General features: G+C 44.6%; 1 protein-coding gene across 1 annotated transcript in view; it reads left to right on the forward strand.

Moving 5' to 3' along the window:
- The window catches only part of LOC119885848 (multiple epidermal growth factor-like domains protein 8), a 46,071-nt gene extending 22,947 nt beyond the window's left edge, over nt 1–23,124 (forward strand). The window contains 36 exon segments of the mRNA XM_038696184.1: nt 5,985–6,136; nt 7,277–7,378; nt 7,509–7,650; nt 8,584–8,744; nt 8,957–9,160; nt 9,609–9,806; nt 9,974–10,234; nt 10,316–10,431; nt 10,527–10,658; nt 10,749–10,856; nt 11,633–11,716; nt 13,054–13,284; nt 13,434–13,612; nt 13,718–13,931; nt 14,053–14,293; nt 14,375–14,507; nt 15,444–15,691; nt 15,930–16,040; nt 16,124–16,242; nt 16,452–16,689; nt 16,779–16,950; nt 17,119–17,282; nt 17,387–17,522; nt 17,610–17,841; nt 17,926–18,052; nt 18,142–18,352; nt 18,571–18,788; nt 18,860–19,055; nt 19,141–19,294; nt 19,404–19,596; nt 19,680–19,850; nt 20,494–20,624; nt 21,010–21,127; nt 21,587–21,917; nt 21,920–22,169; nt 22,940–23,124. Coding sequence (XP_038552112.1) covers nt 5,985–6,136; nt 7,277–7,378; nt 7,509–7,650; nt 8,584–8,744; nt 8,957–9,160; nt 9,609–9,806; nt 9,974–10,234; nt 10,316–10,431; nt 10,527–10,658; nt 10,749–10,856; nt 11,633–11,716; nt 13,054–13,284; nt 13,434–13,612; nt 13,718–13,931; nt 14,053–14,293; nt 14,375–14,507; nt 15,444–15,691; nt 15,930–16,040; nt 16,124–16,242; nt 16,452–16,689; nt 16,779–16,950; nt 17,119–17,282; nt 17,387–17,522; nt 17,610–17,841; nt 17,926–18,052; nt 18,142–18,352; nt 18,571–18,788; nt 18,860–19,055; nt 19,141–19,294; nt 19,404–19,596; nt 19,680–19,850; nt 20,494–20,624; nt 21,010–21,127; nt 21,587–21,917; nt 21,920–22,169; nt 22,940–23,111 — 6,350 coding nt within the window. The 3' untranslated portion in view covers nt 23,112–23,124.
- The last annotated feature ends 1,802 nt before the right edge of the window (nt 23,125–24,926 follow it).

Raw genomic sequence — 24,926 nt, forward strand, 5'->3', positions numbered from 1 at the left:
AGCGGTTCTCTCAGTCCATCTGTGTGAGCGTGTCAGTCGTTTTGACAAAGTGTCAGGAGAAGGGGACTTTGGCTTTGCAGCAGCTGCGGCCAAGTGCTCTGCCTTCTTGTCTTCCTGTTTGGACAGGGTCTGGAGCAGGCGCTTAAGCGCTGTAATTTCCTCCTTACTAAAAGTGGGTGTGTCAGACTCACCTTCAGTGTCATCGCTATTTGTGTCTCTATAGTGGGATCTCTGGAGTGTAGCTCTCTGAGATCGCCTGTCCCAATTGTTTTGGGATTTGTGCTGCTTGTGTCCCCCCTTCCGTGAAAGAGGTGGGTTTCACAGCGGTTGGGCGTGTACCTGGGCCGATGGGTTTCAGGCCTCAGATTTTGGCTCTTGTCAGACCAAGATGGCTCTGAGAGACGTCGACCATGCTCATTTTGCTGAGGCAGGCTGCACCTCTGCTTCTGGCTTGGTCTATAATTCTGGGAGGTGATGCAGGTTGACGCAGGTGTTTCAAGACCAGGAGCTCGTTTTGGCTCCACCTGTAGGGAATTGATGCTGAGAGTGAGGACACCATGGGGCTCAGGATGCCTCCTCATGGTGAGTCTCTGCTTTTCAAATCCTTTTGTAGCTAACTCGCGTAGCTGTCGACTAGTTTGGGTGCGTGGGCAGGCTGCCACACCCAGATGATGACTGGTAGTGGGGTGGAGGTTTTGGATAAAAAGATATTTTTGGTACCAAAGTACGCTTGTCTGAGTCGGTTGTAGTACTGCTGAGGAGGTTCTGGCCTCCCTTGCTTTACAGCAAGTGCAGCTGTTAGACCTGATTGTGCTGTCAAGTCAGAATATTCCTCTACCAGTGCCTGGCAGAGTGAGTCATAATCTTGTCTGACATACCTGGGCTGGCGTTCAATAAAGCTGCTGACCTCTCGACTAGATGTCACCTTGATCAGGTAAATCTTGTCGTCAGTGGTGGCAGCAGGGAATTTCCCCAAGTAGTATTCAATATCTTTTAGATAGATACTGGTCTCATTTAAGCCTGTAGACTCAGGCTCGACGCGTGTTATGTGGCGAGCGATTTTGTCTAAGTCCCTGTCAGAGGGGCTTAAGTCATGGTCAGCAGTGGGCGGCGGATGCAGCCAGGGGGAGTAAGCCGTCTTCCCCCGAGTAGGTGGAGGGCTATTTCTCTGGCGCTCTGTCATATGATCCTGTGGGATCAGTTGTGGGAGTGGTCGTGGAGACCATCCTCCTGAGGCTGGCAAAGGGGAGCAAGCCTTGTCTCTCTCTGGTGGGAGTGTTTTGTAGGAGGGAGTATGTTTGGCTGTCTCACATGAGAGCTGGAACTCTCTTCTGGCATCAGCCACCTTCTCCTCCTTGCTTTCCTGCTGTAGTGGGGATTGGGTTACTCTGTCCCTATCCTCTAGCTGTCTTCGCATTTCTTGTATGCACTTTTGGTCAACTTCTCTAAGTTTGCTATGAACCTTGACTTGTAATTTTAGCTCTTTAATTTCCCCCACTGCTTGTCTAAGGAGGGTTTCTGATTGGTCTTTAAGTTTACTTTTAGTCCACTCTAACCCCTGTTCTTGCTGAAAGAGTGAGTGTTCAAGCTGGTTGGTCTTTTCCTGCAGCTCAATTTTCTCTTCATCGACTTCACCCTCCTCTGGGAGGTGGCGAGGAGCCTGTAGGTCAGTGATGCGTTCTTCCGCTTCACTTAGCAACTGTTTGGTGTTTTCCAGCTGCTGTTCAAGCTGGTGCGTGTGCTTAGACTGGGCAGACATTACAATAGCTAGTTTTCCTAGCATCTGGGACAAGGCTTTGTCCTTTGAGGAAGTGGCTAGAGCAGTTGTTACCAGCTCTGCAAAAATTGTTTCAAGATCCACCGCATCGGTGCCTTGTATTTGGCTTGAGTAGCCAGGTACCAAATTCTCGGTCATGTGTGCCAAGATGGGGTCAAAGCTTTCCAGTGGGTCGCCCCCACTGCTTGCCACTAAGCGTGGGTCTGCCATGTTCAAAGGCAGGTGCTCAAGTGGTTTGGTTAAGGACTTTGGTGCAAGTCCAAATCAGACAACAAAGTGTGTCAACTCAGAGGATATGCATTAAAATAAAAATGGGTGTTGCTTCTATAGCTTCCTGGAGCTGTTGATGTTCCTTTAAGTTAATTTGGAAGGTTGGAATCTGAAGAAAAGAAGGATCAGAATCTATGGACTCAGTTATACAATTTGCTTTAATAAAATCATAAGTAGAGTACAGGTGTTTGCTGGTACAGCAGACCTGAGCCAGTCAGTTAAGCAGGGCTTCAGCTACTAGTGGAAAAAAGAGAGAAATGTCAGGTTGGAGAAAGCTGACTTTCAAATCAGACTTATATGACCAAACTGAGAAGTAAAAATTAAATTTAGGATGAAAAGCAAAAATAGGAAAAATTAAATTAAATCACACTTGGGATTAAATTTAAAAGCTATAGATCAAATCAAACTAGCAACTAGCTTGACAATCAAGATCAAACTCAAAGTTGAGAAAACATTTTTTTTTTTTTGGAGATTAAAATAATTAGATTTTAAAATCAAAATTCAAAATTGGGAAAAATTTAAATTTGAGATTAAAATAATTAAAATTTCTAAAATCAAAGTTCAAAGTCAATGAGAAAAAACTCAAAGTTCAAAGTTAAATTAACAAAAATCCCAAATTGATTAAAGTGGCTCAAAAACAACAATGATTAAGTTGAAAGTCTTAATTACCCTTTGGTAATTATCAAAGTTATCAAATTCCTATTGCTATAAAGTCAGAGTTACATTTACAATGAATAGGGGTTAAAGAAAGCCTGAGTTCAGCAATCAATTCAACTTATCAAGCTTAATGTGGGTTTCAGAATTCCAAGCAGTCCAAACAACAAAAGGTTAACAAAATTCCAATCGCGATGTTATTATTCTGTATTTCTTATTCCTGCAAGGATCAAAAATAATAGCACTACAGAAAAGGCTTCAAAATGACAAAGTCAAAATCAGGGATATTGCAGCAGTAATGATTGCATCAAAATTAAAGTTGGCTTAATACCTTTGTTACAAGCAAACACCCAATAGATCTTTAAAAGTAGCAGGTATTCAAGAAAAAGGGAGAGCCCGTGCTCTATCCTACACTCCCTATTAATTTAACACAGTGGTTTATGTGTCTCAAAATCAGTTAACAAAATTGATCACAAGAGTCTGGTTTAATTCACTCAATTCAATTGCTGAACTTCTGGCATTAGTGACGCTGAAGTTTATTTAATGCAGAGCATGCAATTTATTCCGCCAGCCAGTAGGGGAGCTGTGGCTCCGCCTGGGGCGCAGTCTATGTTGCAATGTTGTAGAAGAAGAGAAAGCTTCCTCTCTGGGCTCTGGTCCTCCAACCCAACAGCTGTTCGCTTCAGGCTAACGCAGTTAGCAGACCGTTGTTGCAGCAACGGCAATAAATCATAACATAACAATCTCAGCGTGTCAGATCGTTACTTATAGCCGCAAACAAATCACATCGGTACAGCGCAACTGTCTATTTGCCTCATAGGCCTCAAAATTATCTCAATAAATCAGTCAAGTTTCTCTCAACAAAAAGGGCATTTCATCCGCTCGTCAGCGGAGATTGCATGTAGCTGTAGCTCAGATTTCTCATGAAATGGTAACGTTACAGTAATTCATTCAGTATTAACATTAGCTCGGCTGGAACCTCAAAGCTCAGCTCACTACAGATCTGTTCTGAACATCAAGGAACAATGTGGTGCAGCGGCCAAAATTTAACGTTGCACAAAGCATTTCACACAAAGACAAAGGCGCAGCGGCCAAATTCACACACTTTCAGCATTTAGGTCAGACAGTTAAGAGGGGAGACAGAACATTCTTAGGGAGCAACTTACTTGGCAATAATTATTGCAGTGGCGAAATTAAAATTTTGGAGGGAAAAATTCTCACTGGGACTAATGCATAATTTCTCAGTATCAAGGCTTTAGTGAGTATTGTCCATTTCCAGAGTGTGTCAAGGCCTCACATGGGGCACCATTCTGTAGCATGACCACGATGTTTTTTAATAAATGTATGAGAATTAATACCAAATTATGAATTTTAATATTCAGAAAATATTAATTCACAAAGCTTCTCGTTTCGCGGGGCACCACCGGAGATCCAATTCGACCAGAGTCTCCGGACCTCTGAGTATGGTTAATAACTAACATTATTCACCAGTGATCAGTTAGTTAACAATCGCTCAATTATCTTAAATCAGTCAGTCAATCTCATATCGAAGGGGTAAATTCTCTTGGCAGGGACTTGGAGACATTTCTTTGGTTACAGTGAGATTTATTAACTAATTAAGGTGATATAAAAATGCGGTTAAATACATCAAAGAAATAAAAAATGGCTAAACAATGAGAAGGTTCTATTGTGGGGAGCATGTGACTCATACGGGCAGCTAATGAACGCGAGCTATGAGTTTTAAGAGTTAAAGATAATCTATTAACAACTATGGGACATCACTGACCAGACTGCAGGGTTTTGGTCTTACTGCGTGTCGCTTCTCCCAGCCGGGCTAGCATTTCAGAATGGCATGTAATACTTATTTTGTCCACTTGGGGGAGCTGGGGTTACATGAGGATAGCTCTGCTTAACCCTAAAACAATCTTTGCTCAGGAGCTGGGAAATTTAGTCAATTTAGTTATTTTTAACCTTAAATTTGAGCTGGAAAATTGCTCGAGTAGTATAGGATGACAATTTTTATCATCATTTCTAAAGGAAGAGTCATAAAGTGTTGTGAACAAAGCATTGGTTACAAATAAATGAAAAAAGGAATTTAGGGCTGTCCCTGGATGTCCTGGAGTTCCTCAAATTTGCATCTGGTTGTGAAAAGGAGAAAATCCTTTGATGTGAGGTAATCAAACAAAGAGGAAGGTCAGTTGCCATGGTTACGTGTGTGGGGGGGCAGTTTAGGGTTTCTTGCTCTCGCTTACGAAGTGAAGAGTTCAGGAGATGCTAGTCTCTGGTGAGTGTCATTTTAACAGTCAGGCACCGCGTTATCTGGCTGCGGTATCAGAGGTGGCAAGATTTACGATCAGACTGCCCAGAAACAGCACTTAGGGAGAGAAACCTTTCACCTCTTCCTTGGAGTCGCTTCGGCTGTCTCTAGAGGGTTAATAATCCAAAACCCCTCCTCCTTTTCTCATGGAGAGAGAAAGAATTTGGAGTAGTCCAAACTTATTTGGTATAAAATGCACAAATCCACACTGTTTGTTCACAACAAATTTAAGTTCGGATATTTCATTCTATTTATTCTGAATACAAACATTAAAACAACTCTCCAACAAACTATTAATAATAATACATTTTATTTATAGGCACCTTTCTGAACACTCAAGGTCAAGGATATTAAATTACGGCCAAGAGGAAGCAGATAGATGATGAACTGGAGGGGGCCCAGAACAGAGCCCTGAGGAACACCGGTAGTGACAGGAGATAGCTCTGATTTGTGAAACTAAACTAAAGCCAGTCTTAATATGATCAAAACCATGCTGACACGACCATGTTTCCACAAAGAGCACCTGGCCATGGGCCACACCTGTATCAATTATCCCCTGGTCTTAAGTAGACATGTGTTGGTGCACAGCCAAAGCCGATAAACGTGACCGAAACTTTAAATAATATAAGTTGCATTATCCTCCGGAGGTAAATATTCGTCACTGCTGGCCGCTGACTGTGGTAGTTATTATTAAGTTTATAGAAATAAAAATATACAATATTAAAACATTAAAGCATTAAACAAGGCTAGATCAATGTGCCCTAATTTCTACACATCTAATAGATGATTTCATAGAGACGTTATAGCCAGACACTGCACATCTTTAAAATCCACTTCCACAGAGAGGAACATATTGTTGTGATGTGATATCTAGATAGATCAAAGTCTTTCTAGAAAAGAGAGGGAACCCTGAACTAGTTTATTAATGGTTGTTATAGTGCCCACAAATATTAAATTTTTTCTTAGATGGGGACGCTGTGTGGGGGCGTTACTCACATGTTGCTGCTGCGATGGAGAGACAAGTGCTGCTGGTTGCTGGGGGTTACAGTGGGGTTGCCCGTGGAGACCTGGTGGCTTACAAAGTTCCCTTGTTCGTCAGTAGAAATCAAGGTGACAGGGTGAGTAAAATGTCAGAAAACATGTAAACAGGAAGTAATTTCACTGGGACGACTGTAAGAGCAACTAGGGACGACTAAATTTTTGGGAAATACCTGTGTGTCTGTCTGTCTGTCTGTCTGTCTGTCTGTGTGTGTCTGTCTGTCTGTGTGTCTGTCTGTCTGTCTGTGTGTCTGTGTGCGTGTGTGTCTGTCTGTCTGTCTGTCTGTGTGCGTGTGTGTGTGCGTCTGTGTGTCTGTCTGTCTGTCTGTCTGTCTGTCTGTCTGTCTGTGTGACTGTGTGTGTCTGTCTGTGTGTCTGTCTGTGTGTGTCTGTCTGTCTGTCTGTCTGTCTGTCTGTCTGTCTGTGTGACTGTGTGTGTGTCTGTCTGTGTGTGTGTGTGTGTGTGTGTGTCTGTCTGTCTGTCTATCTGTGTCTGTCTGTGTCTGTCTGTGTCTGTCTGTCTGTGTGTGTGTGTGTGTGTCTGTCTGTCTGTCTATCTGTGTCTGTCTGTGTCTGTCTGTGTCTGTCTGTCTGTCTGTGTGTGTGTGTGTGTGTGTGTGTCTGTGTGTGTGTGTGTGTGTGTGTCTGTCTGTGTGCGTCTGTCTGTCTGTCTGTCTGTCTGTGTGTGTGTGTGTGTGTGTGTGTGTGTCTGTGTGTGTGTGTGTGTGTGTGTCTGTCTGTGTGCGTCTGTCTGTCTGTCTGTCTGTGTGTGTGTGTGTGTGTGTGTGTGTGTGTCTGTGTCTGTCTGTCTGTCTGTCTGTCTATCTGTCTGTGTGTGTGTGTGTGTGTGTGTGTGTGTGTCTGTGTGTGTGTGTGTGTCTGTCTGTCTGTGTGCGTCTGTCTGTCTGTCTGTGTGTGTGTGTGTGTGTGTGTCTGTCTGTGTCTGTCTGTCTGTGTGTGTGTGTGTGTGTCTGTGTGTGTGTGTGTGTGTGTCTGTCTGTGTGCGTCTGTCTGTCTGTCTGTCTGTCTGTCTGTCTGTGTGTGTGTGTGTGTGTGTGTGTGTGTGTGTGTGTGTGTGTGTGTGTGTGTGTGTGTGTGTGTGTCTGTCTGTCTGTGTGTGTGTGTGTGACTGTCTGTGTGTGTCTGTGTGTCTGTGTGCGTCTGTCTGTCTGTCTGTCTGTCTGTGTCTGTCTGTCTGTATTTGTACATTGCCTCATCAGGACACTCTTTGTGCTGAGGCGCTAAATGAAACCATGTGCCAGAAGAACCTGGACTGCAGCTGGTGTGAAGGCCGCTGTTGAGAGTACAAGTACACTCATCCGGTAACACTTCCTCCAGCACAGCAGTGTGGTTGTTATATCCTTTCCCACCCAAATATTTGTTTGACTTTGATGTGTCTGTATGAATATCTGTCAGGATTAACGTTCGGTAGCCCCTGTTTTGTGTTCACAGTGTGGCAGTAATAGTTGCCTGGGCCTGGTTCGCCTCCTGCCTGATTGCCAGTCCTGTCTGATGTTCAGTGACACCCCGGCTTTTGGGGGCCCTGGGAAATTTGTCTGGTGTGTTCACAAAGCGTCCTGCCTACCAGTGTCAGGTGAGACCCAGGGAGGGAGGAAGGAGAGCAGAAGAGAAGGGCTAATGCTGCCTTCCAGTTGACATGGGAAGTCAGGATTTCTGAGTTCGCTTAAGTTGGATTTCTGACTTGGAAAGTCAGGAGAGCCCAACCTCAAAATCCAAGATGGCTGTGTCGGGCATCAACAGTAGTGAAAGCTGTAGTGATACACTGTTTATAGCCGTACAGACAGTCCTGTCCAACTTATATATGCGGACATGTGGCTATCATATTTATATGTGCAAAATAAAGTGTAATGCATTGTTGTCAGCTGGTATTGCTAAGAATGGCGTCCATCTTGGGTTTTCGACTTTAGTTGTACTGGAACGCGCTGAACTCGGGTGTGGCTTCATTCCCGGCTCCATCTTTCGAGGCAAATAAAATACAGCATAAGCCCCTGAAATGGATGTTGGGAGTTGGACATGGGAGGGTCTAGACCACAGTCTATGGACTAGACTCATGTTGGGCGAAGGGCTGGGGTGAGTAAATACATAGACTCACATTACGTGCGTCGAAGCGTCGCTGCAGCCGGTGTTAGTAGGGACAAGCTCCAGCTACCAGACAGCGCTTTTGACCATCTAACGTTTGGGAGTATTTTAGACAGACGTGCTGCTCTGCGAGCCCCGCTGCTGTCATGGTAATGTAACGTCACACCGCGTGTCATCTGTCGTCTTTTCTGTTTATTTAACTAATCTAACTCAATATTGAAATAAATCCACGTCAGAAACATTTAAAGTTTTCAGTAAAGTAGCCAAATTAATGTCTGTTATTGTTATTACTATCACAACACATCAGTGACGTGATTTGATTAATTGGCTTGAAAAATAATCGTTATGTACAGCCCTAGTTGGGCGTGTTTCAGAGGTGGATGGACAGGCTACTCAGATGTGGTCTTTGTGTCTGTCGGTCTCACAGAACAAAGTGCATGCCGTTTAGACCGGATCTCAGGGGCCTACGGTTGGTGGGCGGAGCGCAGACTTTTAACGTCCCACCACTCCTGTCGCACAGAGGACTATGCACCTGGTCTGCACCTGCTCACCTTCCAGCACCCCCGCAACAACTCCCAGCCTGACAAGGTACGGAGTCCAAATCTCAAGCACAAACTGGATTAGTTGTACCACTTCCCTCTCTGCTTATACTTCCTTCCTCCCTCCAACATTACTGCAGTTTTCTCTTTTTTGTTCATTTCTATCTTGTGTTCTTAACCTTGACCAAACCTGAGCAGCTTGTAGAGAGTGCTGCTTCTGTTGATGCGTTTCCACATCTGTCCTCCTTGCCCCTTTGCCAGGTTTTCATCCTCCGCAGCGCCACCATTGACCTTAGCCATGCTGTAGAAATGGATGTAACCCTACAGTTGAGGGGCTTCATCCACCCGTTGTTTGGGGGCCCTCAGCCTGCACCCGCTCCCACTGAGACTGTCTCCATGTGGGCTCGCATTCAGAGGATCCACTTTGAGGCTCGAATGGCATCAGGGCCCAACTCCAGGCAGCTGGTGAGGGAACCTGATTTTTAAAACACCTTTATCTGAAATTGCTTGATTGTATTCCCATGTGGAATAACTTTGTGACTATTGGAAGTATCCCCACTGAAGTAATCAGTACAGCACCAATAACCTCTCTGTATATCTGCTGTTGCGTGGATTGAAAGCAAGACTGAATGTCTATTGACAGTTTTGCTGCTGAAGTGTTCCCCAAAACACTCACAATAGTGTAACGGACTGTGGACATATATTGTAATTGAATGTGATCATGTACGTTTAATTTAATTTTAAATTTAATTAGTAAATTTTATTTTATGCTCATTTGAGGAACGATAGTGTTACCATAATATTTTAAATTAAATGACAGATTAAATGGCACCACTTTTGCTATTTTTATTGAACTCTTCTCTGCTTTTTCTTTCTCTTTAATTCTCTTGGAATACCTAAACCACTGGTGTAGGAGGTGCTGGGTCGTTGGCCAGCCCAGCAGGAGGAGGAGTTGAAGCTGCTGGCTCGCAAAGATGGGAGTAGACTGTTCTCTAACCTGACAAGGGGCAACCGTTACCTTGTTGAGGCTGAGGGCTACCTTAACAACTCCAACCCAGGGCAGACCAGTGAGATGGCCCTGATATGGAACAGAACATTGCCTGGAGGAAGTGTGAGTACCAGCACACAAAAGCAAACAGGTTTAATCTGAAGGGAAAGTAAAAAAAAAACAAGCTGAAGTTGGTGTTGCTTGCACATTTCTTATATCTTTCTGCACCATTAGTTTCCTTCAGAAGAAACAAACTTAACTCATATCCTCACAATGTGCTCTCCTTCCAGGAGATCCCGTTCCTGTTCTTGGAGCCTTACTGCTCAGGTGTCTGCTCAGGGTACATGTCCTGTCTGGCCTGTCTGTCCGACCAGTCTTGTGGCTGGTGCCCATCTTTGTCCCGCTGCCTGCTGCGGGACAGCCCAGATCTCGAGTCCTGCCCTGAGGGAGACAAGAGGGAAGGCCAGATAGAAGGTCAGCGCCATCTGCTGTTGGGACCCCAGCACTGCCCCCTGTGTGAGGAGCACAGAGACTGCTCTGCTTGTACTCGGGTAAATCCCAGATAACGGCTCAAAAAGTTTTAACACAGAACGTCACTATATAACTTGTATATAACTAACTTTGACCTGCAGGACCCTTATTGTGAGTGGCAGATAAACTCCAGCAAGAAAGACTACCAGTGCGGTCGACGGGGAAGACTAGATGGTTCCATACGCGACCCAAGGGCGTGTCCTAAAGTCTGCAACCAGTGAGATGAAAAGCTACAGTATGTTTGTAACCCGGGTAATTACTGATACAACCTCACTGTCTTCCCCTCTCTGGTCATCTTTTTGTCTTGCAAAGGAGAAAGACATGTGGTGAGTGCCTGTCTAACTCCAGCCAGTGTGCATGGTGTGAGTCGGCGCAAACCTGCTTCTATTTTACCGCCTACCTCACAAAATACCCCCATGGAGAGTGCAGGGAGTGGTACGGCAGGTAAAATGGTAAAATGATATACTCAATGAGTTGAAATGAACCTCAGATCAACAATCTAATATTCTTATTCTTTATTGTTGTACTCTTCAGTGTTTATTCAGCTCCCCAGTGTAAGCGATGTTCAGCTTTAAACACGTGCACAGACTGTCTGCGGACCTTCCAGTGTGGCTGGTGTGGCAACAATCCCACTACTGGAAAGTAAGTAGGGCACAACAATCCTGTGACAAGTACACTGTACAGAGAAAGTACGTGTAGTGAATGACTAATTAATAAATTCTTTTTATCATCAAATTGCTGATATCGTAAAGGTCCAGTGTGTCACATTTAGGATGATTTATTGACAGAAATGTAATATAATATCCATAACTATGTTCTCAGTGGTGTATAAAGACCTACATAATGAACCGTATGTTTTTATTACCTTAGAATGAGACATTTCTATCTACATAACTGCAGGTCCTCTTACATAGAAAGACCCATGTTGCACCGTCATGTTTCCACAGTACCCCAAACGGACAAACTGCACTACATAGTATGTTTCGGTAGAAGTAGTAGTCGTTGTCTGGATTATTAGAAGTAAGAAAATTAGAGAAATTTGGACAAATAGAGGACCACATGTATTATTCAGCACAAGAGCCGACAGGGGTTAGTCTATATTATATAAAGATGTTAAAAGAGGACCACATGTTGACAGCTTTCACAGCCTTTTTGTTGTTGGATTTAGAAATTAAATTGATATAATGTACAGCCTCATGGAGAAAAGGTACAAAGTTTTTATATTTATGAGTTTTGCTATTGGGATTAACGGGAAAAGCGACCATTGTAGGAACATGTGAATGTGTAGTGAGCTTTAGGTGCAATTCGCAACCTACGCTTCTAGATGCCACTAAAACTTCCACACTGAACCTTTAAAAGACATTGTTTTTATTTAGATTTTCTTGTATTTATGTTTTTATGTTTTCCACCTTTTTCAGATGTTTGAGGGGAGACTGGGCGGGAATCGATGACCCCTTGGTGTATAACTGCAGTGTGGCTGTGGCTGAAGCACGGGCTGCAAAGTAAGATATCTCTTAGTTCGCTTTAATGACTTGATGCAGGAAGCTGTCTGTAAGCATCAGACTTTTTTTTACATTACACACAGGTTTTTGTTATATAGGTAATTGTATACTTTAAATATTGTGGGTGGGTCAGTTTCTCACAGGCTGAAAATGTATTGGTGGTGGCGCCATGACATTGTGTGAATATTGGCCTGTAGATGTATTCAGGGCGTGACCCTTATCAAACGTGAAATTTGGTCCCTCTCTAACTTCAAGAAGCTCTTATAACACCTCTAACTCCTAACCTCTAACATGCACTTCCTGTGCTCTTCTTCTTCTTCTGTCCCCTACAATGATGTTGTATTGATTGCACTTTTTGTTAACTCTTACTTCCTTCCCTAGGTATTTACCCCATTGATGTGATATGTACTGTGAGCTCTTACTAGTATGTATTGTCAGTTGTAGATCTGTATTTGATGCTCTGTTGATGCTTGAATGTTGTTCCTCAAATGTAAGTTGCTTTGGATAAAAGCATCTGCCAAATGAGCATGTACAGTGAAGTTACAACAACTTCCTGTTTCATGGCAAACCATCAAACTTTAACGCCAAGCCACGGGCACGGTGTTACATTAAGTTTCACAACATAGCATCATCAATGTGTTAATGCTTTTCTGAGACAGTGTTAACGGGGATATGGCCAACCTGCTAGGAGCTGTAGATCACGGCGTAAAACATGTAATTTTCCTGTTGCCAGCATGTGGCGCTATGACTTTGAGTGAATCTTGGCATATGGATGTGTTCAGGATGGGACTGTCATCTTACAGGTAGATTTTGGTACCAATGTGAGCATGTACACGTGTAAGTTATTGATTTTCAACGCCATGCCACGGACACGCCCATCGCCGAAAACTCACAGAAAGCACAACTTTTCATCGTCAATACCTTTAGAATGCTCTGCGAAAATTTGAAGTTGATCTGAATAATTTCCTTGGAGGAGTTTGTTAAAGTACGTAACCTGTGAATCGACAAAAATTACCGATAAAATCAAAGAGGCTGACTTCTTGTTGGGTTTAGAGTATCGCTCCTCTTTAAGTCTTAAGCCATTTATTTTTCTGAGCATTTTGATAAACTATGATAATATAATTTCACTTGTCACAGTCTTTGTGTTGAGTAGTAGTTACGTTATTTCCAATGAAGTGCTTTTTTGTTTGTCAATGACGGTTGGGTTTTGCTTTCTGAGACTTTCACATACCTCAGATTGCCCATGCACTTAATGTCGCAAACTCAAACAGAAATTCTCCACAGAGCCAAAACACAGTAGATGTCCAACTTCACGTCTCCTTGTCCTGCTCTTTAAGTCCTGAGCCCCAGACCTCGGCCCCGCCTCGGCCCCTGGATATGGAGAACCACTTGTATGTAGAAGAGCAAGATGCCGTCTGGGCCTACTCCACCTGCCCTGATGTAGATGAATGCAGGCTGGGTCTCCACAACTGCCACCCGTTCGCCATCTGCATCAACACTCCCTCCTCCTACGAGTGCCGCTGTCAGAGAGGATACATCGGGGACGGCACGCTGCACTGCAACCAGACGTACGAGTCTAAAAATGTGTTCCTCTGTAAATTCATCCTTTCACGCTCTTAACAAAAAAAACCTTCTTCACCTTTCCCATTTAGTCAGCAGCATTGCTTTTGTAAATCTGAACAAAGGACATTTTGACCCCCCCTCCTCCCTCCCACAGCTGCTACAATGAGTGTGGTGTGGGCCAGTGTAGTGGCAGCCCCCGGTTTGAGTGTGAATGTTCCCTCGGCTGGACGTCAGACACTCTGCTTCTCAGTGGTGTTGAATGTGACGTGGACTGTGGCTGTAACCTCCACTCCACCTGTATCGCTGCCCCAGGGATCTGTGACGAATGCCAGGGTGAGAGCTCAGTTTGTCATCCTTTGTGTTTAACTCATATTGAATCATGCCTATTTATAATTTTAAAAAATGCATTTGTTGAAAAGTGCTTCCCCCGTCACTCAGATTGGACCTCGGGGCCCCACTGTGAGCTCTGCCGTCCAGGTAGCTTCGGTTCAGCCCTGGCTGGTGGCGGCGGCTGTGTGCCATGTGAGTGTAACGGCCATGGCGACCCTCTGCAAGGATACTGTCACATCCAGACAGGCCATTGCTACTGCACCCACAACACTCAGGGGCCACACTGTGAGTCCTGCCTGCCTGGTTACTATGGAGACCCCAGGTAAGAAGAGCTTCACCTTGAGTGCAGTGCACACTTGAATACCATTAAGGTATTGATACAGATGGAAACCAGTTTTGTGTTTTCAGATCCCTTCCTCACGGCTTGTTTCTCTTTCCAACAGGAACGGGGCCACATGCTACCGCCAGTGCCAGGGCCGTTCTTTGCTGCTCTCCTCCAACTCCTCCTCTGCCTTCCCCCTCTCCTCTTCTCTGGGATGGCGAAGTGGCACCGAGGGGGAAGGAGAAGTTTATCATTGCTTGTGGATCCTGTCTGTGACGGGGAACCTGGCTCCTTGTCTGCCCAGACAGCAGTGCCCCCCTGTAGTCCTCACCCTAAACCCAGACTCCCATATACATTGTCAAGTGAGTACAAACCTGATTATACACACGCAGGTTAACTCGTTAGCTAGCTGTGTTGTACATTCCCTATGTTTTGTTTTGCAGAGCTCCTTTGTCTATGTGTTTGATGGCCTTCCTCGTTTCCTGGGCGATGGAGCTGTCCGCTCAGATCACAACCTGCTTGGAGCGTTTTGTGGCACCACAAGGACTCAGCCTGTCACTGTGGAGGCCACCTCAGGTGTCCATCCATGTATTTATTCAGTAACAAACACTTGTGAAATCTGCTTCAACATCCATTACAGGCACGCTGCAAAAGTTGAAATTGTACCTAACCCTAGTGGGCTACCATACATCCCTCTAATCAATATTAACCACTAACTACCCAGAAGATTATATAACCTGAGGGACTAACAGTGGGTATGAGTCAAAAGTGCTTGTGTATAAAAGACTGTGCAGTTTTCATACTGAAAGATTTGAAGATTAAGTACGTACAGAAATATCCACATGTATAAAACCAGGCGTACGGCAGAGCCTGTGCGCCTTTCCTTTATACATCCCAATCAACGTGAAAAAAAAGTCGGGAAAAGAGTTTCTCTGAAAGAAAAATCGAGATGTTTGTGAGGTCAAAGTTAGAGCACGTTTTGATTAAAGCAGCTTGTTCACAAAACATACAAACTAAATTTAGAGAGTTTAGCAGAATTATTTAATTCCAAACAAAAGGTCTTTAGGTAGAAAAGTAAACACTATATATTGTTGATCACATCAGACGCACACCTGTCGGCTCCCGCTGCTAACAGCCGGCTGCCAGAAACAGTGGTTATATCCAACTTATATTTGTACCGGCATGGCACGCTTCTGTCGGGTTGGTCTGTGTAGTGCTGGACCCAGCTCAGCACACAGATCTTGCTCTCGGGAATCTAAATCGACGTATTGGCCAGTCATCATCATGGGCCAGAGGGGACCTGTATCAACAGCTCTGTTAGCTGTGCATCTGAACAGGACTGTCGGATCAAACAGAGAGAGATCTTCCTGTCCAGCAACTGCACTGAGACCAGTTTGCGGGACGATCTGCACATTCTCCATCACGTTCAATTTTATACATCACACGTGTACCCGTAACCTTTGTGTGCATTTATACACAGTACACTCACCGTATTTTCTCTTTTACCACCAGGTGTGATCTCCGTCTACTTTGAGGCCAACGTCTCCTCAAACAAACCTCAAAGCTTCAGTGCCTCTTTCTGGGTGCGGCAGTGTCACCAGAGCTCTGACGAGGGTGAAGGGGGGTCACCTGTGTGTCCAGGTGGAGCCCAGTGCCAAGGGGGGCTCTGTCAGTGCCCTCAGGGATATGGTGGACCTTACTGCGACCCCATGTGTCCTCAGGATTGTGGAGTAGCAGAAGGAAGAGGAGCTTGTAATCTAGTAGGACTGGTGTCAATTTATGATAAGTTTACATTTGGTTTTATTTAAAGTTACCATTTAGGGACCAGGAACACTTACATCTGGGAATGAGAGAGTTTGGTAATAACGAATGGTCATTGTGTTTAATTATCTACCATTTAGTATCGGGCTGCCAAAACAATCTTCAGCTATAAAATATCACATCTTTTTGGTAGGTTACCCAGCCGGTATCACATTTTGACCGGTTGTTTTGTTTCAGTCTCTGGGAGTGTGTGTGTGCTCAGACAGCTGGGCCGGCTCAGACTGCTCGGTTCCTCGGGACTCCAACAGCCTGGTCTGGGACACACTGCTGGACTCACAGCTGACGGCGGTGAGGCGGAACAAAACACACAAACTGCATCCGTCTGCAGAATTCATGGAGTTCACACATTCATATGCAACGTTGTTCCACAGAACCAGGACCACAGGTTCCTCCACAGGATGGGCCACACTCTGGTGTCCGGACCACAGGGCCACCTCTGGATGTATGGGGGGCTCTCTCTGTCAGAGGGTATTCTGGGAAATGTCTACAGGTAGAGGCAACCGGACACTTTTCTCAGTAGTATTAATGTCAAATATTTGAGCTGTAGAAATGTATTTTACTCTTTACTCTGACAGGACGTATATTATTGAAAGTGATCAGAAATGTTATGTGTTCTTTGTGTTTGGGAGAGATGATGGAAGAGCGGTCATAATGTTTTGGCCGATGGGTGTACACACGTCCTGTCTGTGTTTGGTTTAGATATTCTGTGTCAGAGCGCCGTTGGACCGAAATGTCGACGAGCTCTGCGGAAGAAGGCTCGACTCCCGGCCCTCGCTATCACCACGCCTCTGCACTGCTTACCCGTCGTAGTTCTGGCTCTGGAGCCAGCGGAGCCAGTCACAGCTTCGTGTTGGTGGTGGGTGGTGTCACTCAAAACGGCGTTGCCATGGATACCTGGAGTCTCAATCTCAGCAGTTTAGTCTGGAGGGAACACAAGGTTTGGATTAGATTTATTATGGAAACTAAATATATGATTTTTATTTTTTTTAACATCTATCAGATTTAAATTTCTCGCGCTTCTGACAGAGCCCAGCGCTGCCCCCGGTGGCGGGCCACACTCTAACAGCACGCCGAGATTCGTCTGTGCTGCTGATTGGAGGTTACTCTTCAGAAAATGGCTTCAACCACCGTCTGCTGGAGTTCAGCCCTCGTTTTGGAAACTGGACCATTGCCCCGCACACCGGCACCCCCCCTACAGGTCTCTGAGGCCTTTTGGTTTTCATCTGCTGTGACATAGTCTTTATTCAGTTAATAACCCGATGCACCACTTATATGAGCACAAAACATTTAAATGTGTTGCCTCACCCCACATTAAAAAAATGTGTAAAAATGGACACAAAGAATCATTTAGTTTTTCTTAAATCAGGTTTATATGGCCACTCAGCAGTCTACCATGAGCCGACTGATGCCATCTATGTGTTTGGAGGCTACCGCTTCCACGTGGACGCTGTGGAGCCCTCAGGCGAGCTCTACAGTCTGTACTATCCCAACCTCACCTGGTCTGTGCTGGTCCCCTCACAGGGTAACAAGGTAAGAGGCCGACCCCATCTAGCCTCTGTCCTCAGCTTTCATCCTGTCAGCCCACTGCATTAAGATAACATCTGCTCCTGCTGCTTCATCTCTTTGCTACGCAGCCCCCGTCCCGCTTCTTCCACGCTGCAGCGCTGATCAAAGACACCATGGTCGTTGTCGGGGGAAGGACAGAAGCAGAAGACTACAGTAACTCTGTGTCTCTGTACCAGGTCAACTGTAACACCTGGATACAGCCAGGTGCTGTCTTAATGTCTTTCTGCTGATCCAGCTACGCTCGACTCATATCTTACCATAACTTAACCGCTGCGCATCTCTTTCCTTCAGTCTCGGCTGCAGGAGATCCAGTAAATGGTTCAGTGTCTCTCGCCGTGACGAGCTGGGGCGGCCGTGTCTTCCTCTCAGGAGGCTTCAATGGCGTCACGCTGGGCAGACTCCTGAGCCTGTCTGTGCCCTCTGATCCCTGTGCCCTGCTGCCTACAGCAGAGGCCTGCAACACCACTACAGGCAGCTGCGTCTGGTGCAGGGGAACCTGTGCTTCTCCTGACGCTGCTGAGAGGTAACGCCTGGCTGAAAGCAACTCGAAATAAATGAGGCTGAAGCTGCATGCAGCTACTAAATAAAATGCCTGCCTCTCCATCAGAGCGGGCTGCTTGACTGGCCAGTCTCCTTGTTCGCCGGCACCTCGCCAGGCAGATGACTGCCACAGACTGAAGACCTGCAGCGAATGCCTCGCACGACACCCTAAAACATTTTCCAGTCCATCACAGGTAACAAATCACAGCCCTAATCTAACACAGCTCAAAGAGAGACAGCTGCTGTCTGTCAACTAAATTCAGTTCTTTACTTCATTTCCCAGCATGCTCTACAGTGTAAGTGGTGCGCAAACTGTGCAGTGGGGACCTGTATCAACAGCTCTGTTAGCTGTGCATCTGAACAGGACTGTCGGATCAAACAGAGAGAGATCTTCCTGTCCAGCAACTGCACTGAGACCAGCTGTGTGGCCTCTGACTGCCCCAAGTGTACTGCTTCTGCAAAATGCATGTGGTCACGCCAGTTCAAACGCACAGGTACGGCCAACAGTGTTGATAATCTTTAGCTGAAAACAGAAAAGATGTCCATGTAAGACAAAGAAACCTCACTCCAAACCACACGAGCACATAAAGGATGGAAAGCACTGCGTATGGATGGAGTATTATTTTGGAGATGGCTGTGCAGCTCAAATAAATCTTTTAGATTCCAGAGGTGTGTTCCACTAAAAAAAAAGGTTGAGTTGTGATTTCTCCAGGTGAGACCTGGCGCATCCTGAGTGTGAACCCCATCTACGACTGGACGTGTTTCAGCTACGCCCTGCTCACCCGTGTCTCACCCATGTCGGTGGAGTCTTCTCCTCCTCTGCCGTGCCCTCCACCCTGCCACAGTCTCCGCGAATGCAGGCTTTGTTTGAGCTCCAGAGGCTCTGATGGGGGCTGGCAGCGCTGTGTGTGGAGCTTGGCTCTGCAGCAGGTAAGACTTCCTTGTGTCAGTTATTCAGTGAAAGCATATTCACTGTAGCAAACCTCTCGCCCTCCCTCTAGTGCATGAGCCCGTCTTTGGTGCCCCTGCGATGTGAGGCGGGTCAGTGTGGCCGCCTGCTCTCCGGGGGGGGCTCTTGCTCTCCGCAGTGCTCCCAGCTCACCCAGTGCTCCCAGTGCATTGCCAGGCCTCGGTGTGGTTGGTGTTCTACTCGAGGGGGCAATGGGGCTGGACGCTGCCTGCAAGGAGGACTCGATGGTGAGAAATATTTTAAGTCGATGTGTTCAAGAAACTGAGCGTTTCTTTAATAAATCTAAATGCTCTCCTCATTCTTGTCTCCCAGGTGTGAGTGAGGGCGTTTGCCCCCTGAGAAACAGCAGCTGGTCCTTCCTCTACTGCCCACCTGAGGACGAGTGCTCTAATGGTCATCACCGCTGCAACAGCAGCCAGGACTGCCACGACCACTGCACCTGCAAACAGGGTTACACACTCAGCAGGTAAGAGCCAGAGTCTGCGTGTATGCCTCAGGCTCTGAATACATATTGCTTTTCACAGTTAGTGCACAGGTTTACCTAAATCCCCTCTTCTTGTTTTTAACCCGTGTAGTTTTTCTGGTCAGTGTGAACCAGTGTGCGCACGAGGCTGCGTGAACGGGATGTGCACGTCTCCGGGAGTTTGCCAGTGTCAGCTTGGATTGGTGGGGGGGAACTGTTCCACTCAGTGCAGCTGCAACAAACACAGCACCTGCGCCGGTGTTAACGAACCAGATGTTTGCCTCGAGTGTCACAATAACACGATAGTGAGTGCTTGTGGTCAAACGCATGCTGTGAGCACAGTTTGTCCATGTCCACTGGTGATGCTTTCTCCTTTCCCCGTTTCCAGGATAAGCACTGTGAGAAGTGTAAGCCTCTGTATGTGGGCTCCGCCAAGGGGGGCGGCACTTGTCGTCCATGTCAGGAGTTCTGCAGTGGAAACAGTGCTGTGTGTTTATCCCGAAACAATCTTCAGAAGGCCCTTAAGAACCCACAGCTCTTCCCCCTGGACCTCAACAGCGTGAGTGCCATCCTTATAGCTCTGACAAAGAAATCTAGATATTTTCTGGGATGTTGTCGTTAACGATAATTAGACGATATTTGGCAAGAGCAGCAATAAGGCCTTAGTTTAGTAGTAATGTACAGAGTAAGTTACAGCTTGTCAAGAAAAAAACGGAGCTCCTGTATGTTGTTTGCCAACTGTTGAAGAACGAGTGAAGGAGGATAGCCCAGAAGTTGCATCGACGTTGGCCCCCAGAGAAAAACAGGAACGGTTACCAACAGGATAGAAATTGTTGCTTACTAATGATATTAATATAAATGAGTCTTATTTATGTATTTAAAGCTGAAGCATTTAAGTGAAAACACTATAAAACTCTAAAATCACCAGTGCAAGTACGAGTAAACATAATAATACTAATACATTTTATTTGTAATGCACTTTACATTTAAAACAAATCTCAAAATGCTACAGGTTGGATCATAAAAACAAGGTAAAAACATCAATGTAAAATACAGATAAATAGTGCAACCACATTATAGTGCAAGGTTAAATAAAATTAAAATGTTTTAAGTCCTTTATTTAAAAGACTCAATAATTTGAGGTGCCTTAAACCATTTCTCCCACCACACCTGGACCCTCGCCCCCACTTCCCTTTTATCAGATTCACACCTGGGTGTCGGCGGGTTCCACAGAAGAGAACGCTGTGTGTGTGAATTGCCAGAACAACAGCGTGGGGAACAAGTGCGAGCGCTGCATCAGTGGCTACTTCCTGCTGCACGGGAAGTGTGAAAAGTGAGTAATGTTTGCTGCTCAGCGGCCAGTGGGTTCCCACGCTGTGACCAACTTTACAAAGCCTTTAATCTGCTAAATATAACAATATAATCTGCTAATCTGCTTTAATCTGCTAAATATAACAATATAATGCTTTTAAATGTTTAAAAATGGCTTCGTGTTTTTTTGTTTTTCCCCACAGTCACTATTATTTTGGGTACACACAATGATGATTCCCCTTTTAACTCATCATGCCATCAAATGCAGTGTTTTTATTGAGATGGAAAGGACAGAGCTGATTGAAGCTGCAGACTTAGTAAAACTCGGTTTGGATTTTCTTTGAGTGTTTTAACTAAAAAGCAGTTTTGAACTTCTCATCTGTAGCGTTTCCTCCTCTTCATCGCAGGTGTCAGTGTAATGGCCATTCAGCCACGTGTGAAGACAACGGCTCGGGTTGCACCTGCCAAAACAACACAGAGACAGGCTCCTGTCTCACCAGGCCTCGGACAGAATGCCTCTTGCAGGTATGCACATGTTAGAGACTGTTTCAAATATGTAAGAAGGGTTTCACTTATGTTGCCAACATATCTTGTGAATATAAGCAGCAGAGAGGAGGAGGAGGAAGGACTGATACAGACTTACTGTATGTCTGGGTTCTTCTTTCTTTCTAAACGTCAGCATTTTAACTTCAGGAATCTGATTTATTTTACTGACATGTGCAATTTGTTTCCCCTGAGATATTACTGAGTTTATACGCTGTTAATGCTGCTGCTCTAGAAATAACATTTAGTTATATTTAAACATTTCATTCTAATCCTGTAGGGGATTTAAAGACAACCAGGCAGCTAATATGCACACTTTAATATTTTATAATATAATACATAATAATATAGTTAGTCACATCGTACGTTGCAGATCGTCCGCCTATTTCTGACCTTGTTCTGTACGTTTCTGGGTTTTGCTCAAATTGTCCTTTAATTTAGTGTGCCCAGTGCAAGGACTACTTCATTGGCAAGCCGGTGAACGGGCGTCAGTGCTACCGCCAGTTCAGCGTGGACGCGGAGCCATTCTGCTTTGACCCCACGTCCCAGACCAACTGCTTCCATGATCCCACCGTTCGCAACCTGCCAAAGGGGCGCACTGTGTTTTTTGCTGCCCAGCCAATGTTCACCAATGTGGACATTCGGGTCATCATTGATGTTGCCTTGGGTGAGGTGGAGGTGTATATGTCCGACTCTCATGACACCTTCATTGTGGATGTGGACCAGTACACAGGGATTCACACCATCAAGCTCGAGGTGGCATCAGGGACTCCTTGGATGCGGAGAGAGAGATCAGGGAGGAGCGGGCCGAAGGACCCGTCAGCTACATCACTGTGTGGAAACCGCAGACGGTTCTGATTGTCCGTGAGGTTCGACATCGTGTGGTCGTCACCTTCCCCCATGAGGTGCACTCCCTGAAATCCAATCGCTTCTACGTCGCTTTGAGAGGCGTGGGAACTGAAAGGAGACACGGAGAGTCCCAGGGCCTGCTGTTCATGCAGCAGGGCCGTGATAGGAGGTCCAGGTGAGATGTTTGCTACCACTAACCGCCTTCAGCGCCTGGCAAACAGATCTTTGTCAAGACCCCTTGGCATCGCCTGTTAACGTCCTGGGTACACTTCAGCATCGTCTTTGCACGTGTGCGGCTGCACGTTCAAGTTAGCAAAAAACTTTCAAAAATAAAACTTGTGGTTTATGTTATAAAACTTCGCAGTCTGGTTAAGTTTAGTAAAAGATCCTGGTTTGGCTTAAAATAACTACGTTACTTATGTGACTTAAATTACCTAAGTTAAGTTACATAACATCACTAAAAGGAATCAACGTTAAACCAACACTGGTTTCCTGGGTGAAAGTCAGGTTTGTCCCACCCGTCCACTTTTAGCGTTGAACTATGAAGTGAAAGGTTCCATGTGCGTCAGACGCCGACAGACGTGACTAAGCGTAGCTAGTTGACGCTATGGAAACGGGCTTGTGTTGCCATGATCATGAGTATCATTAGTAGAGCGTGGTTTGTTAATGATTGTGGGAAATTTAAGTAGCAGCGGCGGTGATTTCCAATAGCATCTGAGAATAATTAAATGGAAAATATTCGCTTTTAGATTTTAACTGTAAAATGCTTGTCTATTAAATCCAACGTCCTGTGATGAGCCGTCACATAAACAGTTATTCTATCACTAATTCAATGTGTATTTAAAGAACTTTAAAAAGACATTTTCTGTAGGTACAAAATAACTTAACCACCTCAAGTTACTTCCTGCTAAGCCAAGTGTTTCTCTTCTTCTTCCTCTTTTTCAGATGCGTGAAACTCCATGAGAAGACAACTGGACCACTGGGCGCGGCCAAGAATTCTACGTTAGCAGACTTATGTGACAAGTATGAGTCCTCGTGTTCCTGCGAGATGTGGACGGTCACACGAGTATGGCTCCATTTCCAAGTCTGCATTATAACTTACGTACTAATGTCTTAGTCAGAAACAGATGTTTTAGTCAGAAACAGATGTTTGTAGCTGGCTTGGCTTGAAGTAAATGTTTTATATGTTGTTTCTGTACTTTTGGCTTTTGGGTGCATCAATAAAAATCTATCCAAATCTTTTTTTTGTGTATGTGTAGTAAGTGTGCCATGTATTGTTCAAATGCAAACAAATTTCGATTAAGTCTGCTGGATCCACAATTTTCATTGTCTGGAAAATGAATTTTTAAATGCCTGCTGACTCTTGGGGGGATGGCGTAATTATAAACTAATAAATGTTTCAATGTATTTCATTAAATGGAGAACTCATTTATTTACATATTTACATACACAAAGCAGTGGTGGTGATGGGGCACGTTAAATCATGTTCATTCCTGTTTGTAGTTTACGTTCTATATGTATTTGTTGTTTTTGTAACTGATAACTGCTAAACTGATTGTGATTGCAATTATTCTTGTTATATCATATTCAAATTTAAACTTTGTGATTTTGCTGCAAACTGCTTTGGCAAGTGTTTAACTGACCACCAATAAAGCAACTGAACTTGAACAAAAAAATGTCTGAGAATTTTTTAATTACAAACATTTTTAAACAAAATGTTAAATACATTAACACAACTCTGACTTTCTTACCAATTTATTATAATAATTATATTTACACTTACACACAATTAATAATGGTGACAAGCACTTAGTTTGACATTTGAGGCTGTCTGTATCATGTAGAGATCAATCAGCACTCAACAAACAGACAGAATGGAGAGTTATTAGATCAGGAGCCTTCGATCAAAACTATGAAGTTACTGTTTAATGCAGGACATTCTTTCACATAGCCTAGTAGTCAATTATGGTCTATTTTGCTCCCATGTCTTCTTTTACTCTAATGGAAACAAAACTTGGTGTTTATTTTAAGCCTGCTACCCTCTGTCTGTTTGCATCTGTAGATATCTTCTAAATTAACCAAAACAAACTAATCTGCACATTTAAACAACATTTCAGAGGAAACGCCCCTTGATGGAAGTCATTAACTGGGGAAGTTCTGTGGTGACATGCTTTAGTTGTTTTGTTTATCCATTTCACCTGCAGTGCCTTGGCAAACATTTTAATTAGTTAACGCCTAATTTGCATATCAATGTGGTGATTGTGATGACGTTATTAGACTCCTAAAAGTCTCGTCTCCCCAACTGATGATTAGATTTTATATATGTATATATATATATATATATATCATTTATAAAAATATTTTTTAAAAGCACCCCAGAAAAAAAGGTAGATGCTCAAGCCCCTTTTGAAGAAGTAGACATACTTTATTAATCCCGCAAGGTGGAATTCAGTGTTTTTTCAATTTGTTGTTAATGTTTTTCAGTATTATACACATTTATATTATATATAATATAAATTATATATATTATAATATATTATATACACACACAAGTCTAAAATACACCCACATACACATGGAGCCCAAACAGTCCGAGCAGTATGGGTCCAGGGGCTTGCTCAAGGCCACCTTCAGCAGAGCCCAGGAGGTAAACTGGCACCTCTCCAGCTACCACATTCCGTATCTGTGGCCCAAACTGGACTCGAACCGGCAACCCTCCGAATTCCAACCAAGTCCTGCAACATAACACGTATTGTAATAAAATGTCTGAAACATTCAGAGCTCAATGAGTGTTTGTTACTGACGGGCTGCAGCCAGCAGGGGGCGCTGCCTGCCTGCAGAACAGCGTCTCCACCCGGCCACACGGATGTCACCAAGTACAGAAGCCCGCAACAGACATTACTCAATCAGAGTGAACTTTGTGTTTGAATTT

Source organism: Micropterus salmoides, unplaced genomic scaffold (genome assembly GCF_014851395.1).
Source record: "Micropterus salmoides isolate LMB-PRFRI ecotype aquatic unplaced genomic scaffold, ASM1485139v1 Ms_hic_scaffold_1, whole genome shotgun sequence".
Lineage (NCBI taxonomy): Eukaryota > Metazoa > Chordata > Actinopteri > Centrarchiformes > Centrarchidae > Micropterus > Micropterus salmoides.